The sequence below is a fragment of the Gadus chalcogrammus genome, chromosome 22, assembly GCF_026213295.1.
Source record: "Gadus chalcogrammus isolate NIFS_2021 chromosome 22, NIFS_Gcha_1.0, whole genome shotgun sequence".
Taxonomy (NCBI): Eukaryota; Metazoa; Chordata; class Actinopteri; order Gadiformes; family Gadidae; genus Gadus; species Gadus chalcogrammus.
In genome coordinates, this window is record NC_079433.1 from 1,576,722 (window position 1) to 1,599,757 (window position 23,036).

The following is a 23,036-nucleotide window of genomic DNA, read 5'->3' on the forward strand; positions in this document are numbered from 1 at the left end:
ACACACACACACACACACACACACACACACAGCTATTCCTCAGACTAATGATGGAGTCAAGATGCATCACTGCTGAGCTCTGAGATGGACAACAGTCACAGACAGAGAGATCCTCTTCTTACCTCTTAGCTTTGCTCTGGCGGCCATGTTCCCCAGACAGAGTGGTCTTAGAGGTAGGACCCCCCTCCTCTCTCTCCTCATCCATAGTAGACTGGAGACCTGGACACAAACAACTCATCCATCACTTAATTTGCCTTTTGAGCTTTAGCTTTTTATTGAGAGAGTAGATCATTGTAACTGTGTCACACTAAAGCATTATGAACGTCATAGACCATCAATATGAACCCCACAACATAACCACACTGCCCTCACTACAGTACAGATGTGTACAGCAGATGACAGATGAATAATTAAACACCTTGGAGACTGTAACTGCGCTTAAACTACAACACAAAAAAGATATACTATAGACTTGAAAAAAATGCATTGCGGTACAATTAAAAGTAAACAACGTTACTTTAATTTGTGTCGAGTACAGTGTTATATTTTTATATGTCAGGCTATACATTGAGATGGCAGCGGCGAAATACCCGTCAATATTCGGGATGTCCTCATCCCCAGATTGTTGCGCAACATCAATCTAAATGTTCTCAATATGCAGTAGGCCTAGGCCATAACATTACAATATTTCATGGATGCAAGCCAAGAAAATCAGTCTATATCTATAGCTTACATGACAACAGAAGAACAATGAACTGAATAAATGCCAGGTATATAGCATGTCGGAGACGAGCACACAACCAGTGCACTTGCAAATGAGAGCCTGCAGTATGTCCGATCTTGTGACATTATTTAACCATCCATCTACAGCTCATACGATCAGACAGATACATCATTCAACACATACACAAAGCCCACAACAAGCCAAACATCACCATGGCTGACTCTCGCACAATCACACACTCCAACTCCAAGGCTAGGCTGTTTCACTAAGACCAGAACCAACCACAACTAACCCTGCAGTAGGCCTTCCTATGCACAACAATGCACAACAATCAGTTCTTTACATTGCGTCTATCTTCTGTTTGGCGCACATGGCTAATTTGAATATTTGCGCAGGTGTAACGGTTGTGATTGGGTCTAAAGGACTGAAAGACAGGACAAAAACATTGGTCTCTTTCAAAGGTATATTTGTGATTTTTACAGCAGGATCTACACGAACAAAAAACCAAACACTTGTGTTGCTAGCGGACATCTAACATAGCTAACCGGTAACATGTGGTCAAACTAAAAATGTGAATAAACTCCCTCCCAAGTGACAAATATAAAAACAATAATAACATAAATTATACAATATACAATCATCTAATCTGTCGAGGTTCATAACATAAACATACATTCTTGATCTTAAAACGTATAAACCTTCGGGAGCTATTTACAATGCGAACTTACCACATGTCACGTCAACTGGTTCTGACTAGCAACGGCCGCACACACACCGGCGTATGCAGATCTGCAATACCCAATCACACCAGCAGATGGCTCTAAAACACCAACAACTGCTCTATCATTTGCGAAACTCATGATAACTAATGCACAGTTTTCCATATCTGTTACACAGGACTGTCTGGCTCCGCTTGGCAAACAAATAGAACACATTTGTGAATGAATTTGAACTCTGAATACTGGACATGGTGAGCTTAAAAACATTTAACTGACCATAAGTGAGATGGCCTAAATAGGAATACAAATGAATTATTCTAGGAAATAGCTTTCTGGATCAATTCAGATGTTAAACTGTTCTGTACTGCTTTGAATTATCTTTTTATGAAACTTGTTTAAATGCTATTTCCCATGATTATAAATTAACATTTCATTGCTGTGAGTTGTGAAGATTCTACAAATAAATAGTAAATCCGCTGAATCAGAATACTCTATAAAATCTTTAGTGATGGATTGTAACTGCCCTCACTGAAGTACCGAACAATAAGTACAACTTGGAGGTATTTCACTTGAGTATTTAATTAAACCGATTTATCTCGAAAATACATTTGTGTCTAATAAAGTGTTACATTTATATATGTTAGGCTATATATTGAGATGGCAGTGTGTGAAATACCGTCAATATTCGGGGTTGTCCTCATCCCCAGATTGTTGCGCAACACCGATCCAAATGTTCTCAATATGTAGTAGCCTAGGCCAGGGCTATTCAACCTCCTTATCAAGTGGGCCGAAAAGGAAAACCACTGGGGGTTCATGGGCCACACAGAGTAAAACTATGTGAATGAAATGCTTCAAATAAATCATACTTAAAGTAGTGTTAACTTAATATATATAGTACTACTACATGGAATAAACTTGTCAGACACATTCCTTCATTCTTCACTTTTAATCGTATCATTATAAAAGATTTTGTTCTCACATATTTTGGACATATATTTAGAATTCAACAATGTTGTTTGAATCATCACAAAACAGAACTACTGTACATATGAGACATTTTGAGCCAGTGATTCTGTGAGAAAGATTGCACTGCCTTGTTTGCCTAGTTTGGCTCATCCTGAGACACTCATGCAGCCTCTCATAGGTCATGGAGCAAAGTGCCCTTGTTCCCAGAAAAAAATTAAGAGGGGCGGCATTTGGCCCACGGGCCGCTAGTTGAATAGGCCTGGCCTAGGCCATAACATGACAATATTTCATGGATGCAAGCCAAGACAATCAGTCTATATCTATAGCCTACATCACAACACACACACACACACTCACACAAGCACGCACACACGGACGCATGCACACACTAAACATTTATTGATAATCCGATATATAGTATTCGTAAAGCAACACTGATAGGAGCCTGCATTGGCTAAAGTTGTTTGGATGCATGTTGTTTTTTAACAAGGAGAGGCAAAGTTGTGCATTACAATGAAAACACGACAATAATTGGCAACAATCTGGTTCACTTAAAAGAGCAATCAGCTGAATAAAGGTCAGGTATATAGCCTATCGGATATGGGCACACCTTCAGTGCACTTCATAATGAGAGCCTGCAGTGCGACCGATCGTGACATTATTTAACCATCCACCTACAGCCAATACGACCAGACAGATACATCACTGAACACACACACAATGCCCACAACAAGCCCAACATCAGCACGGCAGGTGGCAGGGTAAGGACGCTAAGGACGGTCAGTGGAGCCCCGACACACGTCACCTCGTCTCCCAGTCAGGGGGCGGATCTGGATGCCTTTGGGATGACTGTCCTGAGTCACATTCATGTGTGTGTTTGTGTGTTAATGTCTGTGTATGTGTGCGTTAATGTCTGTGTGCGTGTTTGCATGTGTGTGTGTGTGTGTGTGTGTGTGTGTGTGTGTGTGTGTGTGTGTGTGTGTGTGTGTGTGTGTGTAGGAATGTAGATCTGGAGGCTAGTCTGTCCCCGCGTGGCTTCAGGCCTCCGACCACAAGAAAGAGGGGAACCACTATCACTGGGGTGGTCTTCAAGGTCAGGACCCCCAAAGACACACACAGGCACAGGCACACGCACACACACACACACACACACACACACACACACACTCTTACCAATAAAACAACCACAAGCAGATAAGATACGATCAACTTTATGAATCCCACACGGGGGAATCACTTGTTATTGCAGCTCAAGGATCAAAAGTACAGTGAGAGAGAGATTAGGGAAGAATACAAATTCAAAAAAATGTGTACAATAAAATATGTGTTGCTCTCCGTCTCTCTATATATGTCTGTCTGTCTGTCTGTCTGTCTGTCTGTCTGTCTGTCTGTCCGTCTGTCCGTCTGTCCGTCTCGCTGTGTGTGTGTGTGTGTCTGTGGATCTGGAGGCTACTATGTCCCCGCGTGGCTTCAGGCCTCCAACCGCAAGAAAGATGGGAACCACTATCACTGGGTTGGTCATCAAGGTCAGGAACCCCCAACACACACACACACACACACACACACACACACACACACACACACACACACACACACACACCGTGTGTTCGTGTTTGTTTCACACACACACACACACACACACACACACACACACACACACACACACACACACACACACACACACACACACACACGCACACAAAAACACACAAACACACCGTGTGTTCGTGTGTTCGTGTTTGTTTTACATACGCACACACACACACACACACACACACACACACACACACACACACACACACACACACACACACACACACACACACACACACACACACACACACACACACACACACCCCCTACCTCCACTCTCCCACGTCACCAAGACATATTTTAAAACGATACAAGCAGTTCAGCACCAAGCAGTCACCCCCCACGCCGTCACCACCAACACCCCCCATCAGGGACGGTCAGACAGGGGAACCAATGAGCAGAGTCCATTAAACCTGCTTGGCCCCCCCCCCCCCCATCAGGGACGGTCAGACAGGGGAACCAATGAGCAGAGTCCATTAAACCTGCTTGGCCCCCCCCCCCCATCAGGGACGGTCAGACAGGGGAATCAATGAGCAGAGTCCATTAAACCTGCTTGCCCCCCCCCCCCCATCAGGGACGGTCAGACAGGGGAACCAATGAGCAGAGTCCATTAAACCTGCTTGGCCCCCCCCCCCCCATACCTTCCACAGGGTGGAGCAGAACACGGACGACTGGCTGAAGCAGAACCTTATTCTACCACAGCCCCCCCCCACACTTTAACCCCTCCTCCAACAGGCTTCCCCTTTGAGGGGGGGGGGGGGGGCGTGGCTGTGAGGTGGGCCCCCCCCGGTACAGACCCCGGGTCCGGCCCACCCCCCTCCCTCAGACACACACACTGCTCACTACTGCCCCCCCTGTCCTCTCCTCCCCCCCTCCTAGACCCCCTACCCCTCTCAACACCCCCAGCCCCCCCCTCCATAGCCCCCCACCCGCCCCTCGCCCCCCCACCCCAGGCCCACTGCCTCTCGGGTCCCCCCCCCCCCCTACAGCTCCAGACCCCCGGTCTTCCTCTCCCCCCCCCTCCCATACTCCTCCTCCCCCTCCCCGACCTAGAGCTGTTAAACACCAGACCCCCCCCCCCCTCACCAATCCCCCCAGGAGGAGCCCCCCCCCCTGGTCTGCCCCCCGGAGCCCCCCGAGGTAGGAGTCGCCATGCCAACACCCTGGTGCTGCCAATCAAGGCCAGGCCCTCCCATTGGCCCACAACGATTCAATTCAATTCACAATTCAATTCAATCTTATTTGTATAGCCCTTAATCACCATTACAGTCTCAAAGGGCTTAACAGGCCAAATATTTGTGACACCCCCCTTTACCCATGCCCCCACACGGGCAAGAAAAAACTCCCTTGAATCAGCAAGGAAGAAATCTTGAGAAGAAACGCATAGTAGGGGATCCCTTCTTCCAGGGATGGTCAGGAGTGCAATGGGTGCCACAATTGACATACAGGTAAATACATGCACATCATATTAAAATGGTGAATGGGGTTCTGGCCGGTGATCCATGAGGAGAGTCCAGGCATCTAATTTGTTGTTGTCAATCATCAGATCAGCATGCGTGGTTAGCGTTAGTGATTGGTGATTGGCCCGTTCCTGATTACACGCAATATATAGGGCAGAGAATGACGGACAGAGGGGGCTTGACTCTATCCGCGCCCGTGGACGCCCTATCGTTCGGACGTCTCTCCACTCCCTCCGCTCTCGTGGACGTCGTATGTTTGGATCGCCAACATTCTTCACTTCCTCCCTCGTGATGCCCTATCGTTCAGACGTCTCTCCACTTCCTCCCTCGTGATGCCCTATCGTTCAGACGTCTCTCCACTTCCTCCCTCGTGATGCCCTATCGTTCAGACGTCTCTCCACTTCCTCCCTCGTGATGCCCTATCGTTCAGACGTCTCTTCACTCCCTACGCTCTCGTGGACGCCTTGTTTTTGTATCGTTTGGACTCTCTTCACCTCCTCCCTCGTGATGCCCTATCGTTTGGACGCTCTTCGACGCTCCGTGGTCACGATGGACATTGTGTTTAGGGAAGAGGGGGAAAATGGTGTAACTTTGTGAATAATAACATCTCTTGATGCTGAAGTTGAAGATAAATATTCGAAACTCATCCATGACTCTCTGTCTGCCTTTGCTGCCATTTTGACACGTAACAGGGCTGTCCGCTCTGCCCTCCTCTGGTACCCAGACCCCGACAGGCCCCCCAGCCACCTGTTGGAGTCACTGACCACCAACCTGCAGGAAGGACTTTGTTTATAACAACAAGCATTACCTCCAGACGCACGGGACGGCGACGGGCAACAAGTCCCCCCCAGCTATGAGAACGTCTACATGGCGTGGTTCCTACGTTCTGCTCTGCAGTCTTGCCCGTTGCTGCCACAGGTGAACTGTCGGTTCCTGGACGACATCTTCGGGCTCTGGCCACATAGCTTATGTCACTTTCTGCAATTCCTACACCTATTCAATACGCATCACCCTGGTGAGTGATAAGATCAGGGCCGCTGCTGGCCGTTTCGGTGCCCTACGCGAGCGGGGGGGGGGAGCCCCTTTTTATATTTTAGGTAAAAACATCTAATTTGCCGAAATTGAGTGATAGGTTATACAATTAAGAACAAACAACGGTGGGCCTCTTCATAACTAATTTACATATTTTTTTAATTGAATAATATATATATATATATATATTTTTTACAAGCCTTAATTTTTGGTCCCCCTCAGGTACTTGGTGCCCTACGCACTCTGCATACTCTGCTTATAGGGAGCGGCGGGCCTGGATAAGATCAAGTTCACCGTGCGGATATCATACCAACTGCTCCCTGTGCTGGTTAAACCACTCTGAAGGCAGGACCATACATGGACTTCCTCATGTGGTATGACATCACAACCAGATCGGTGTTGCAGTCCCACAGAGAACAAGACCCAGTAAGAGAAGACTTTTAAACACCTTCACAAAGCAAGATGGCCGTCTTCCTGTCTAAATAATGTTATCATAATACTGCACTCCAAATATAACAGCTGTACATTCTGTCCTAAGTACCTTTAAAGTCACACAAGGACACAAGGAGACAAAAGAAAAAGTCATTATTAACGTCAACCTGACACTTGACTCCAGGCTGGAAGGTTCTGGGTTCGATCCCCAATGCCCACAGTCTAACATCCATCATTCTACAGAGCAGGAATCTTAAAAATGTTCAACCTACTGATAAGATTAAAAGTTATTCATATTTATGATCTATCACAGATAAGAGTGGACTACAGTATCTTAGTCTTCTTCCTACAGTGTAAAGTGAGCCACACCAAACCATCCGACTCATAACAAGGGTATGGTGAACCAACCAGTTGGACCAGTTCCCCTCCCAGTTCAAACTCCTCCCAGCCTAACCTCTTATAGGCGGCTGATCCATGACCTCACTCAGTCATGAATAGTAATCACTGTTTTAAATATAAAGAATGGACAGAGAGCTCTGAGCTCTGTCCACTCTGAGTACAGAATACTCAGACTGGACAGAGTACTCAGAGTTCACACAAACACACTAAAGAAAAAAAGTCACAAACAGTCTACTCTTCTGCAGTCTGTGATTCATTCAACTCCAGCGGTAGTAAGGTGGATCATTCTGCTCGGTTCGGTTTGAAACCCTTGAAAAGGTGCACTGCAGCACCACCTGCTGGTGAGAGGATGTCAGTGGGATTGGCTGAGCTGAAGAACACGAACCGGTCGTCACCAGTGACTTCTGTGTCGAGGCGGTCGCAGCAGTGTTAATTCACCTTGAAGGTCATGTCCCTCTCATACGAGTGATGCTCTCAGATATAGAGTAGGCCTTCACTACTGCAGAATGATGCAGGCCCACAGAGAACAAGACCCAGTACAGGATGACGTTTAAACACCTTCACTAACCAAGATGGTCGTCTTCCTGTCGAAATAATGTAATCATAATACCGCACTACAAATATAACCACTGTCCATTCTATCCTCAGTGCCTTTAAAGCCACCACAGGACCTGTGATTAAGAACCAATACTGAATCAGACGATACAGTCATTATTAACCTCAACCTGACGCTTGACTCCAGGCTGGAAGGTTCTGGGTTCGATCCCCAATGCCCACAGTCTAACACGTAGCATTCTACAGAGCAGGAATCTTCTAAATTATTCAATAGTAATTTTGACAAATAGCAATGCATCCATACATTGACTAACGTTTTTAACCATGTGGTTTTACAGGAAACAAACTATCACCCTATTGATAAGACTCAAAGTTATTCATATTGATGATCTATCATGGATCAGAGTGGACTACAGTACCTTAGTCGTCTTCCTGCTAGGATGAAGTGAGCCACAGCAAACCGTCTGACTCATATCAAGGAAATGATGTCCAACCAGTTGGACCACTTCCCCTCCCAGTTGATACTCCTCCCAGACTCTGCTTTTATATGAGCTGTGTATTCCGCTCACAGGGGGCTGTTGTCTCTGTTAACTTTGGACCAGAGGCAGGGTGGTCTCTCCTAGACGCAGATTCATAGACCCTCTCATTCTCAAGGAGGGCAGGACCATAAATGGCCGCAAGAAGGAACAAGAAGAAAAGTCATTCTTAACGTCAACCTGACGCTTGACTCCAGGCTGGGAGGTTCTGGGTTCGATCCCCAATGCCCACAGTCTAACACGTAGCATCCTGTAGAGCAGGAATCTTAAAGATGATCAACCTACTGATAGGATTCAAAGTCATTTGTGTTTATGATCTATCACAGATAAGAGTGGACAACAGTGTCTTAGTCTTCTTCCAGTTGGACCAGTTCCCCTCCCAGTTCAAACTCCCCCCAGACTAACCTCGAATAGGCGGCTGATCCATGACCTCACTCAGTGATAAATTATGATCAGCTTATTGGAGCATGGACAGAGAGAGCTCTGAGCTCTGTCCACTCTGAGTACAGAATACTCAGAGTAGACAGAGTAGACAGAGTACTCAGAGTACTCAGAGTACACACACACACACACACACACACACACACACACACGCACACACACACACACACACACACACACACACACACACACACACACACACACACACACACACACACACACACACACACACACACACACCCCTCACCGCCTCACCGTGGGCGGTGAGTCTCTCATATCTCTAGAATCTCCCGACACCATTACAGGTCTTACTTCACTGGACGCCATTTTATGTATTGGCAGTTTAGGTGTTATGACGCTGGTGACGGTGTTGTCTCTACACCCTGCTCCACCTAGGGAACACAACACAACACAATGATAACCTCACTTTAGTACACAACACAACGATGATCTCACTTTAGTACACAACACAACGATGATCTCACTTTAGTACACAACACAACGATGATCTCACTTTAGTACACAACACAACGATGATCTCACTTTAGTACACAACACAATGATGATCTCACTTTAGTACACAATACAATGATGATCTCACTTTAGTACACAATACAATCTCAACGATGATCTCACTTTAGTACACAACACAACGATGATCTCACTTTAGTACACAACACAACGATGATCTCACTTTAGTACACAATACAATCTCAACGATGATCTCACTTTAGTACACAATACAACACAATGATGATCTCACTTTAGTACACTCTTTTGACGTCCGGAGACAAGATGGAGGCCGTGTTGTGGCAGTTGGTTCAGTTTGTACAGTTGGTGTTGTGGTGCTCCTGGTCTCTGGCGGGAACCCAGGCTGCAGCTACCGGGGCATTCCACAGCCAACACTCACACCATGTGACCCAGGCAGCCAATCAGGTCGCCCAGGCAGCCTGTCTCGAAACCAGTCAGATCAGTCCTGGGCAAGCAGCCATCTTGGTTCTACACGCGAGCTGGGTGGGGAATGGAATGTGGATTTATACATTCTATTATTTGATCTGCAGAAAGATTATATCTCTGTTTTCATGATGTTAAACGAGACATATTATGGTGTTTTCCTTCAGCTGAGGAATGGACTCTGAAGTCCATGAACCGCGACATGGAGGAGCCAAGCTCACACACATACACGTACACACACACACACACACACACACACACACAGATCTGACTGGGGATAGGAGAGGTTAATTCACTTGAGGTGGTAAACAGGTTATGTTTTTAAACTGTTTATTCTCTTGCCAGATGGACAATCTAGAATAGGCTATTTATAAATATTTATGAATATTTTTATTTATTAAAAAAAATTACCCAAGAAATATATTTGGGGCAAATTAAATAATATCCGGGGCTTTAGCCCCCCAATAAAACAGCACAGTGACGCCCCTGGGTTCTGGGTTCAGGGTCTGTGTTTACGACGTCTGGGTTTAGGTTCTGGGTTCAGGTTCTGTGTTCAGGGCCTCATCAACCAGGTAAACACGCGTCCTGCCTTCCTCTGAGCTCCAGGAACCGCACCAAGTTCCAAATGGTGCATATTTAGCTCAGACCTTGTTCACTCAAACATTCATGATCCAAAATCTGACCTCAGATCTGAACTGGGCTTTTATTTCTTTCACTTCCTATGCTTCGACCAAACCCGTTGCTGGAGGCAGAGTTATTTGCAGACATAGACCAGCACATTTAAATGTAAATACACACACATTCCTGTACAATTAAATGAGGTGTATGACATCTCCCTCTGCGGGACAGTTTGGACAACAGTCTCACACCAAACTACATTTTCCGTTTGAACCAACAAAGCTATTGTACATCGATATCGGTTTGAACGTGAAGTAGTAGCAGAGAATGGCCTGCGGGGGCAGTATGTACATGGTTAAATACATGAATAGGCTTGAATTTAGTAGTAATATTGATGTTTGATATTTTTACAAAATGTATTATGTGAACATTGCTGAATGACATCCATCACGTATATTTAATGTATTGCAGGAGTTTAGCTTGACATTAACCAAGTCAAAGGACAATTAATGAAACGCACCAAACATGCAGAAGTCAATGTAGAATTTTAATATACAGTATAAACAAAAACACTTGACAGAAGTTGAATACATACTTTTGCAAAGGAAAGCAGAGGAAAACATTTTCCCAAATTAATCATTTCAAAATGTCACCACCATTCACAAAAGCAAATGAAGGGGTTTGTGTAAAACCAGTCCTCCCTGACCAGCTCTGTCCCTGACTCTAAACCCTGACTCTCAACCCTAACGCTGAACCCTCTGAGGGCAGGAAGACGGTCCTTCAGTGTAAAGGTTCAAGAAGACACTCCTTCAGAGTAAAGGTTCGAACCACGGAGAAGGAAGAAGAAGGTAAGGAGCAGAGATTTGTGAAGTAGTGAGGTTAGTGACAGACGTCAGGGTAAGGCGTGTGGAAGCACACAGGTACTTGTGTGGTCAAGAAGATCACTCCCACTGGAGGTCAATGATCCATCGGGATCAGACCGCTGAGTTCAGCAGGACTTCTGGAAGACGAGGCTAAGAAACTGAGGAGACGGGACCAGCAGGATCAGGTGGGGTTCAGCTCAGGTGAGTCTGACCCCGACCAAACAGGATCAGGTGAGGTTCAGCTCAGGTGTGTCTGCCCGGAGCAAACAAGGACATGGATTAGGTTCAATATTCAAAAGATGCAACATTATCTGAACCAAAGATAAGTCATTAAGGAGCAGGCAGGCTTTAGTGCGCCTTGCTCAAGGACGCATCACTGTATTCTGAGGACTCTAACCCGGTACCATTGGTCTGAGAGTTGAACCCCCAACCCCCTACCTGGTCCACCAGGTCCAGATAATGCAAACTTACGAGGAATCCTTGATGGTAGAGTCCTGGTCGTCCTCAGGATTTGCCTTCCAGAGGTATGGCTTCTCCGTCAGTCCTCCAGATTCCTGGTCTGGTTACAAATGTAATTTGGCTCTAATGTAAGGTCACAAACACAGGAGTAGGTGGGCTCTAATTACGCGTAACAAAGTAGCAGCTGTAGTTTGTCTGGTAACCAACAGTAGTATGCCTCAACTTAACTACTGGACAAACTAATCCTGTGTTACAACAAGTCCACACTTTACTTTATGCAAACTGACTAGGATCCTTGTTGGTAGAGTGATGTCGTCCTCCAGAGTCTTGGCTCCTCCATCAGCTCTCCTCAGCCAGAGTCCTGGTCTGGAACAAACAGCTCAAATCTGGCCCCAACGTCTGGTAACAAACATGTAGTTTGTCTTATTTTCAAGCCCTCTATTTCCACTTTATGTTAATAAAAATGTACAATCCAAGTTTGTAGAGTGATTTTCATCCTCCAGATTCACGGCTCCCCTACCAGCTCGCCTCCGCTCCAGAAACACGTGGTAGTTTGACAAATGTCAAAGTAACAGCTGTATTTTGCCCTTTTCAAGTTAACCATGTTCAATATCAAAAGTAATTAGTATAAGATAAGGGGCAACAATTCCTAATGGAAACCGACTGAAAATAGTTTCTGTTGGCAACGGCTCGAAGATACGCAAATACATCTAGAACGTTCCACCAGATACCCTCAGGGTATTCACGTCCAACTAACGGCCACTTGGGATCTTATGGTTGTCAAGACTACAACGTTTTATGCTAACCATTGAGGCTAAATCAAGTGAACGCACTCAGAACCTTCCACGGCGGGAAGCACAAACCGTCCGACTGGAATCCGAACATTCCGGCCGGAACCAACCAAAGAAATAACAGAACCAGCGCCTCACCTTGAGCTGAACGGAGGAAGATCCTGAAGTCCAGCGATGGTCTTCATTAAAACACAGCCAACAGACTTACCTTGATGTGATCTGTTTGTTGCTGTTGGTCATTACTGCTATTCAGTGTACCTTTACATTATTATGCACCCAGTGTGTACAAGTTATATCACTCAAAACCGTACGAAGAACCGAACCACCATGTACGTTCCACAACAACTTGAAACCTCAACTCCTTGCATAAAAACAATGGAATAATTCAATACAAAACCCGTGTCTACATTTTAAAATTAAAAACAACAATTATCGATATTCAGGGTACAAACCATACAGATCAAATCTAAACAGTGAGCTCACAGAGAGCCGACCATAGCCAAGCAATGTCACCCTGACCGCCTCACTACCAACAGCAAATCATGCCAGCCAACCAACACATGTACAGGTCCAGTGAGAAGTGGGCATTTGAGCGAAAGGACTGCCCATAATAAAATTAAGCCCAATTCCTGAACTATCCAACCATCTTCATGGTTTAAAGATTTAAAGACTTAAATTGTAATTGTGTTCGAATCATCGTTGTCTGCTCCCTCTTTACTTATAAAACTCTACATCTCCATCGCTATAGTGTTGCATCCTACTCATGAGGGTGGGCTCTGAGTGAGCAGAGATGCGTGCTGGGATACAGTGCTGTCTGAAGTCTTCAGTTCTATAGACACGCCCCTCAGGAGAAACCAAGTGTTTGAGAATCTGTAGTGACATCAGTTACATGAGCTGGAATATCCCTCAAGATGGCACCAGGATTCTCAGAGCAGAAAGGCCAAGAGGAAGATGTGAGGGTTCTTCCTCTCAGCCAGTGAAACACAACAACGGTCTTCATCAGAGTACCATGGAACACTTCGAATTGGTCTCCTCTATACACATTGTAGCCCCAGTGAAGGTTTCCTTGCCTCCTCAGCTGAAGAGCACAACATCAGCTTGAAGAGCGCACTAGTTGGAGTTCCCAGATTGGTTCTGATTTAAGGGAACCGATCATTCAGCTAGTCCTGTACAGCAAATACAGTTCAGCCTGAGAAGACGTGCAACTGAGAGCAAGACAAGATCCACAGGGCTCTCCATCAATCCAGCCAGTTAGGAAGATCCGCCTCATTACAGGTCTGAAGGTCATCTTGAACATCCATTGAGGTCCCTTTCCAACTTCAGAGTCCTTGTGGAATGTCTTTAGGTGTCCATCCTCCAGTGATCCTGATTGGTGTCGTCCTAGTTTGAAGTCGCTGATCTGAACACGCCGCTTGCATCCTTTTACACTTGATTTGGATACTCTCCTTCCTGCCCAGTGTGTTGGATACTCTCCTTCCTGCCCAGTGTGTTGGATATCGCTCCGGAGCGTCGCTCAGGGCTCTTCATGTCTCCTGGAGGCCTCAAGTAAACGTGTGGCCGTCCAGCAGGTATGACTTAGTTGACCATTCCAATACAACGAGCCAATCACACAGACCCCCGTAGGAAAATGATCAATGTCAAAGCAAGCAGGATGCAGAACCCAGGACACACACGTAGAACCCCGTGCCGGGTGTGAATGGGACACACACACACACAGTAGAAGCCTAGCGATTCTCAAAAATCTTCCATCTCATGTCAAACCCACACACACACCACTGAGCCAAAAAAGACCAAACACTCCTGCAGGGTAAAAACCTCATACCAAATACCATTCCATCATCCACCCCCAGCTCTTCTGTCAGGGCACCCAGAACAGAACCACCAATATCTCCAGAGACGTAAATTATGTACATCATTCTTCAGTGTCGTCCCACATTGGTGATGGATTATGCTTGGTGTCTCCATTCACACTGTTTCAACATCTCTGTAGTCTTGTGTTTGTAGTCCAGTGGTTTAGTGATTGAGGGGCCTTCACAGATGCAAACGGTGCAGCTTTAGTCAGCCTGAGGACAGGAAGGAGATCATCTGTTCAGAAGACCACCCAGTGGAGGGGGGTGGCTCTTGAGGAGCAGGATCCATCTTGGAATGGCCCCAAATGAGACCTTCTCTGGAATGAAACTGTTCCTGAGGAGTCACGATGCCTGGAGGGGACTGTTGAAAGTGTTCCATGGTTCTCTGTGTCAGACTGAAGTTGTGTTGAAGTCGTTGAGATGAGGAGCCCCCTCATCTCCCCCTGGTGTTTCTCCTTCTGCATCCCGTCTCCATCTTTAAAAACATTCCAGTCCATGTAACTGACGTCACGACGGTTTCTCAAACACTCGGTTTCCTCTGAGGGGGCGTGTCTACAGACCTGTAGACTTCAGACAGCTCTGTAGCCCAGTATGCACCTCTGCTCACTCAGACCACACCCTCCTCAGTAAAGCAACACTCATGTGATGAAGATGCAGAGCTCAGGAGAGTAGCTGGAAAGAAGACTGAAGACATGAGAACCCAACCCATTACTCCAGCTTACAACAATAACTTTGAACCTGAAACCATTTTAACAAACCATTCAAACTAACATAAACCAAATGCCTAAATAACCCATGAACCAATAAAAGATCCTTACTAATCAGATCAACCTTCAGCTAACGGGTTAACTCACCAGGAAGCCAACATACATCAATGTGCCCAAGAGTAATGAGAAACTAATGACTTACAGTTTGCAGTTCATCTTCATGTTAAAGTTGGGATACTCACAGTACTGCAGTTAGATATCCATGATAGACCTTTGAAGGAACAAACAGTTTACTTATTATTGTCCCCAAACTTGGGCACTGTCCCAAGGTTCAACATCTACCATAGCCATTAAATCAGATGAATGAATGCCAATACAAATTCAGGGCTTTTGGGATCATCCAACTTTTAAATAATGTTTAAGATAAATAAGTTATACTAATTATTTGACTGTCATTATTCAAGAGTGATTACTTCTTACTTTGAGAAGTTTGAATGTATAGTCTCTAAAATGTTACTTTCAGGTAAAATCATTATTTAATTTCAAATGAGAGTTAAAACACCACAATCCCTGATTTCCTTCACACATTATCAGTGATTTATATTCAACATCCAAGTCAATGCAGTTGTGCTTTGCTACACATTTCTACTCACATCAGGTCCAGATGAGATGCTCCTCTTTACTTCAAAAAGTCTTTAACCTGTGAAACAGGAAGAGATGACAAATAAGTCACAACAGAGCTAAACAGAACATTACACACACGTTCTAGTTTCTGAGAACACAACAACATACCGTGTTTGGGAGACGATAAACTGCCAAACAGTGGAGGACACAAATGTATTGTCCGTTTCCCTCTTATGTGAAATGCACCAGATGCAACCAATGAACCAATTAAGGAAACCACATGGCGTGCGAGCTGCGCAGGTGAGCTAAATACAGAGCTGCCAACTTTTCAAAAAACCTTGGAGTGAGATTTGGTCGGGGGTAACCAAAATTACCCCTGACAACGCAGCCACACAAGTTGGTGGCTCAGATTTGAGAGAATTTTATTTAATTGGATGTTGAACCCATGTTGTACCCTGCATTTTGGTGGTTTGTGGGTAGGCCCCAAGCCATTGATAGGGGCGGCTCACTGGAGATTGGCAATATTGGTTACATTATGTGACCTGACATAGCTGAAGGTCCATCCCCAGGAAATTTTGGATCAAGTAGATGTGATTTCCTTCATTATAGTGGATTTTTGGGTGGTCTGCTAAAGATGTGCAATACCTGAACTTATTCTGATTCATGTTTGGCATCAGGACTTGTAGGGCCTAGTCTGGAGTTGGACATTAAACCAGAAAACTATTGTTGTGCCTAAATGACTGCCTATGTGTCACAATATAGCCTTATTCATAGACCAGTGTAAGATTTGACCTAGGTAGGTTGATTGATATTTTGACCACAACAATGGTATTAAACAAATTCTGAACTGAAACCTAACCTATGTTGTGAATAATTGTATTCTTAAGAGCACTTAATGATTTATGTTCAGCCAAAAACGACAAGATTAGTTAGGGAGATAAATTATTCTTCATTTATTCTTCATTCAAAGCCTCCCACCATATGGTCCATTAGAAACATAAAAGTGCTTGAAGTGCTTAAACAGTACAACTTTTTCAAGCAATAAAACAGATGAATGCATTACAAAAATAACTAAAAATGAAGTCATCCGTATCAGATGCAGATCAGAAGCTAGTCCTCGTCTATGATCTGTGGGCACGGTTATACTGGCCTGTGGCCTTCTTGGAGGCCTTGAGGACATCTGAGGGGGGCTCCCATTTGAAACAGGGCTCCAGGTCGGCCATCTTTATGGTCATTATTGAGGACAGGGTGCCATTTATTTCTTATTGCTTATGTTTATTTATTTATTTATTTATTTTTTCCACAATGTCTTGTTTTAAAAAAAATGTATGATGACTATATGCTATGTAAGGTGACCTTGGGTGTCTTGAAAGGCGCCTCTAAATTAAATGTATTATTATTATTATTATTATCCAGTGCTAGGCTGTTTCTGGTCTTGGTTTTGTTCAGTCCCACAACTGAAAACACCCTCTCAGCGTCTGCGTTAATGCTAACTTCGGATGCAGGTTCAGTAGCGCTCAACAGCGCCATCTACCGTCGGGTAGTTTGGAAAGGAACGAACGCGTCTCAAAAAAATAAAAATATTTTTTTTGCCGTGAGAAATTGGATGTGTGGCGTGTGTGCGTGTGTAAACAGGCAAAAGAGTGTGTCACACGGTGAAACCGTGAGAGTTGGCAGCTCTGTAAATAGTAAAACTCAACCCAGGTTCGACCTCCTCTGGTCGCCTTGGTAATAGTGAAAGTCTGTTTAAGCTCTGTGTTTGATCTTAAATGACCTCCCTCATTTTGATTAAAATGACGAGTCTGATTTGACAGATTTAAATTCATACTTCAAAACGAAGAAAGTCTTCATTCAATTCACCTTACTGTGTGGTGTGTGTGTGTGTGTGTGTGTGTGTGTGTGTGTGTGTGTGTGTGTGTGTGTGTGTGTGTGTGTGTGTGTGTGTGTGTGTGTGTGTGTGTGTGTGTGTTACTGCTGTTTGATGTCAAGTTGGTAAAAAGCAAGTCACGTGTGATCTTGCGTCCATGTGTGTGTAGTGAGCGGATTTGGACAGCAGAGGGCGATGTTTCCACACGAGAACATCTGCTCTCTGTGCGCTCTGCGAGATACCGTCTCCATAGCAACCATAACTTGACAGTATCCTGAACGGCCCTTTGAGGAGTGAGAAGGAAGCTTTCATCAAAGAGACCAGAGAGACTCATTCACTGGTTAGCTGGAGTCATCGCCCACCACCACACACGTTAACACACACAGACACACATACACCATACAGACACACACCAATACACCATATAGATTCACACCATATGCAGGCACACACCACAGATACACATATATAGACCAGGTCCAGGACCAGGACCAGGTGGACCAGGACCAGGACCAGGACCCGGTGGACCAGGACCAAGACCCAGTGGACAAGGACCAGGACCAGGACCCGCTGGACCAGGACCCGGTGGACCAGGACCAGGACCCGGTGGAACAGGACCAGGACCCGGTGGACCAGGACCAGGACCAGGAAATGGTAGACCAGGACCCGGTGGACCAGGACCAGGAACAGGACCAGGACCAGGACCAGGACCAAGTAGACCAGGACCAGGACCAGGTGGACCAGGACCAGGACCAGGTGGACCAGGACCCGTTGGACCAGGACCAAGACCAGGACCCGGTGGACCAGGGCCAGGACCAGGACCCGGTGGACAAGGACCAGGGCCAGGAACAGGACCAGGTGGACCAGGACCAGGACCAAGTAGACCAGGACCAGGTGGACCAGGACCAGGACCAGGACAAGGACCAGGTGGACCAGGACCCGTTCGACCAGGACCAAGACCAGGACCCGGTGGACCAGGACCAGGACCAGGACCAGGACCAGGACCAGGACCAGGACCAGGACCAGGACAGTCCACTCCCATCTCCCCACATCATAATAAGTGCAGTACTTATAACCGCTGTATGTCCGTATGAAAACAGTCAGAATCTCAACAATAACAATGTCCATACTGTCAGCCTGATAACATATAACCTACACCAGGGGTTTTCAAAGTGTGAGAGAGTGAGCCCCCCCTCAGAGAAAGAAATTCAGCTGAGCCCCCCCCCTCCCAATTTTTTTTTCTAAATACCTGTGTTTTGAAAGCTATTTTAATTATTTTACACATTTCAAACATCTCCGATCATAATTTTAAAACATTTGGAACATATTTTTGAAACATTTGAAACAATTTTTTTTACATATTTTTTAAACATATTTCTGAAACATTACATCTTTTTGCGATTTTAAACAACAAAATGTAACGACTTTATCTAAGCATTTTTTAGCTTAACCTTTTTTAAATACATTTGAACATCTTAATCTGTGTAAACTGCCAGTTTACAGATTCATTCAGGGTCCCCGACTCTGAATTTTCTGAGTCGAATCAGATCTGCCTTTTCAGTCCAGAGATTCGACTATTCGGCGGGGTTTGTTTACCGGCGTTGCTATGGTGACCTCAATTATTATAACCAACTGAAAACGACGCCGGTTTGAAACTAAAACTGTGATTCTGAAAAAAGTATAAATGCTATCAAAATTCCGTTTAGATAGTATTGAAGATACAAGTGTGTAGATTTGTTTAATGGTTTGAACGATGGTAAACGGTTGAAAAAGGAATGAGTTACGATGTCTAGAAGTAGGTGTATCAGAATGGGCTGACGTCTTCAAGGAAAACAGCTGAAAACGAAGCAGTATGAAACTAAAACTGTGATTCTGAAGACATTTTAAATGATATCGAAATTCTGTTTCGATATTATTGAAGATACAAGTGTGTAGATTTGTTAAATGGTTTGCACGAAGATAAACGGTTGAAAATTGATTTAGTTATGTTACTTCTACAGTTGAAGTACGACTGATGATTTGAATCATCGTCTTTCAGGGTTTTCTTCGGGTTTATTTTTTTCTCACGTCGCGCCCCCCCTGAAGAACTCTGGCGCCCCCCAGGGGGGGCGCGCCCCACAGTTTGAAAACCACTGACCTACACCATCCATGTCTTCACTTCCCACCTTCCTCTTTCTTTGTGTATTAAAGCCCGGCCTAAGAGCTAAGTGTCCCCACACCTGGAAGGACGTCTGACCTCAGGGCCCCTGGAGGTCCCCGGTGCCCCGCCGTGCGGCGGTGTATGCGGGGGTGCGGGCCCCACGGCTCGGCCGGGGGCCCTCTGGCCTGGTGGCCGGTCGCTGAGGGGCAGGACTGGCCGCGGGAGAAGGCCCACTTGGCGGGGGTGTAGGTCTCTCAGGCCGCGGCTCCTGTCGGTCAGACCGATGTGCAGACTGAGGTAAGGCCTGCGGGTGTCTCCGGTGTGGCCGCGGCACTGTGCCGCTGTCCGTCACCACCGGGTACGACCTCTGTACCCGGGGTCCTCCAGCCCTTCTCTCCCCAGTCTGGACCCTGACGTCCTGGCCCTGATGAAGGGGTGGAAGCGGACATGCAGAGTGGCGGCGGCCGTGGTAGATCCGGCGGGACGACTTTGTCTGTGCGTCTCTTTCCTGAACCCGTCGTCTGTCAACAGGTGCAGGCTGTGGCTTCTCTTCCAACACAGGAAGTGTAGTTCTGATGCGTCTCCCGGTCATGAGCTGAGCTGGGCTCCCACCGGCTGCTGCCCTAGGGGTAGCTCTGGGACACAACAGAGCCAGATGTGGACCGGGCTGCTTCAGGATGTGCTTGGCCGTCTGAACAGCCCGTTCTGCTGCGCCGGTCGCCTGGGGGCGGTGAGGGCTAGTTGTAGTAGGGGCAGAACCAGACTTCTCACTAAAGTCTTTGACCTCACCGGATGTGAATGTTGTCACTCACCGGTTGGAGTGGTATCCCCCATCTCAGGAACATTGAGCCTGCTTTGAGCCTGTTGATGACTTGTATGCTGGACGTTGAACAGAGGTGAGCTATTTCGAGGTCCCTTGAGTAATTGTCCGTCACCACGAGGTAATTCTGCTTTTCTAGTGTTCAGAGGTCTGCTGCAACGCGCTGCCATCGGCCCTCTGGTAGGGCTGTGGTGAGTAGTGGCTCAAGACGCTGAGTGGGTCTGTTTTCAATGTCTCTCTCTCTCTCTCTCTCTGTCTCTCTCTCTCTCTCTCTCTCACTCTCACTCTCTCTCTGTCTCTGTCTCTGTCTCTGTCTCTCTGTGTGTCTCTCTCTCTCTCTCTCTCTCTCTCTCTCTCTCTCTCTCTCTCTCTCTCTCTCTCTCTGGCTCTAACAGATACGGTGGACATTGCAGACGGTCATTGAGAACCCCTGACCTCAGGGGGCGTGGCTCTCTGACCTAAGGGGGAGTATCTCCCTGACCTCTGGGGGGGTGTCTCCCTGACCTCAGGGGGTGTGTCTCCCTGACCTCAGGGGGCGTGGCTCCCTGACCTCAGGGGGTGTGTCTCCCTGATAACCCAGATAACCCTTTTAACATATTGTTCAGCTGTCCTTTTATTTCATTTGTACATCTCTTACATTTTTCAGATATAATGGTTACTTTTTTTGTGTTGTTTTTCTATTTGTGTTGTTTTCCCCTTTAGGTTAAAAAGGGAAGAGGGAGGAAAGGAGGACCAATGGGAGGCAGGAGGCGGAGTCTGAGGAGGGAGCAGAGCTGGGTCCATGTTTCAGATTGATGTTGTTGGTTAAGTTCTGTTATAGCGCCCCCAGGAGGAGCCAAGGGGAACAGGTCAGCGCCGGAGCCGGTGGGGGCCAGAGGGGCCGGGGCCCTGGAGGGCCCCCCCACAGCGGACGGGTCAACACAAGTTACACATCTGGTGAATAAATCAATCAATCAATGCAAGTGATACCACGATCAATAAATAAATAAAATAAAAGGGATGTGTTGTGTGTCTCTCACACACACACACACACACACACACACACACACACACACACACACACACACACACACACACACACACGGATGAAATAAACATGGTGAATAAATATATACGCACACGCATATACGCACGCGCACAGACACACGCACGCACACGCAGACACACACACAAACAAGCACGCACGTAGACACGCACGCAGACAGACAGACGGTACACACATACGCACAAACGCATCACCACACACATTATATACAAGCACACGCACGCATGCACACGGAGAGACGGACAGAAAGACGGGCACATATGGTACACACAAACACACATGTGCACGAACACATCAGACACATTATACACACAAACACACACACTCTTAGTTCTTCATGTTTGAACAGGTTCTGGTGCCGGTTCTGGTACCCCTACCTGCTCCTTAATGACCTGTCACTGTACTGTCTAACCCCTACCTGCTCCTTAATGACCTGTCTCTGTACGGTCTAACCCCTACCTGCTCCTTAATGACCTGTCTCTGTACTGTCTAACCCCTACCTGCTCCTTAATGACCTGTCACTGTACTGTCTAACCCCTACCTGCTCCTTAATGACCTGTCTCTGTGCTGTCTAACCCCTACCTGCTCCTTAATGACCCGTCTCTGTGCTGTCTAACCCCTACCTGCTCCTTAATGACCCGTCTCTGTACTGTCTAACCCCTACCTGCTCCTTAATGACCCGTCTCTGTACTGTCTAACCCCTACCTGCTCCTTAATGACCCGTCTCTGTACTGTCTAACCCCTACCTGCTCCTTAATGACCCGTCTCTGTACTGTCTAACCCCTACCTGCTCCTTAATGACCCGTCTCTGTACTGTCTAACCCCTACCTGCTCCTTAATGACCCGTCTCTGTACTGTCTAACCCCTACCTGCTCCTTAATGACCCGTCTCTGTACTGTCTAACCCCTACCCTCTCCTTAATGACCTGTCTCTGTACTGTCTAACCCCTACCCGCTCCTTAACGACCTGGCTCTGTACTGTCTAACTGTTTTTACTCTCCCCCCCCCCCCCCCCCCCCCCCCAGATGGTTAGTTTAGGTGTTAGGTTAGCGATGGTTAGTTTAGGTGTTAGGTTAGCGATGGTTAGTTTAGGTGTTAGGTTAGAGATGGCAGGTGTTTCTAAATTATTGGCTTATTTCAGTATCAGTGATAAGATGGCATAGACTAATACGACGACGATCATCTAAGACAAATGACCAGGTTCAAACCGCAGAGGAGTTAAGGGTTCACTGGCTCTTTATCATTCCCTTGGTGTTGATTTTACATTCATTCTATCATTTTACATTTAAATATCCACTATCACAAGCTTCAATTCAAGATAAAAAAACAGCAAAGGGTTGGATTAATTAGTCTATATTATATTAATTATATTACATTTATTTTTAAGGAGTGACGGTGTAAGTGCCATATTGGCTCGGCTACCAGATCGGCTCGGGGTCCGT

General features: G+C 46.2%; 1 protein-coding gene and 1 long non-coding RNA gene across 5 annotated transcripts in view; both read right to left on the reverse strand.

Annotated features, from left to right (window-relative positions):
- LOC130376149 (NACHT, LRR and PYD domains-containing protein 12-like) overlaps window positions 1-8,910 on the reverse strand; it is a 26,156-nt gene extending 17,246 nt beyond the window's left edge. The window contains exons 1-2 of the mRNA XM_056583369.1: window positions 8,300-8,910; window positions 123-219 (exon numbers count right to left, since the gene is read on the reverse strand). Coding sequence (XP_056439344.1) covers window positions 123-205 — 83 coding nt within the window. The 5' untranslated portion in view covers window positions 206-219; window positions 8,300-8,910. The remainder of the gene's footprint in view (window positions 1-122; window positions 220-8,299) is intronic.
- A 2,046-nt stretch (window positions 8,911-10,956) lies between these two features.
- On the reverse strand, window positions 10,957-15,970 carry LOC130375658 (uncharacterized). 4 transcript variants are annotated; one of them, XR_008893870.1, is made up of 6 exons: window positions 15,892-15,970; window positions 15,753-15,799; window positions 15,342-15,370; window positions 12,039-12,150; window positions 11,764-11,874; window positions 10,957-11,545 (listed from the first exon to the last, which is right to left on the reverse strand). It is a non-coding gene; the product is annotated as an uncharacterized LOC130375658 (long non-coding RNA). The 4 variants fall into 4 exon arrangements; XR_008893871.1 differs by having other exon boundaries at window positions 10,963-11,545; window positions 11,764-11,851; XR_008893869.1 differs by having other exon boundaries at window positions 10,963-11,545; window positions 11,764-11,851; window positions 12,024-12,150.
- Between the last annotated feature and the right edge of the window lie 7,066 nt (window positions 15,971-23,036).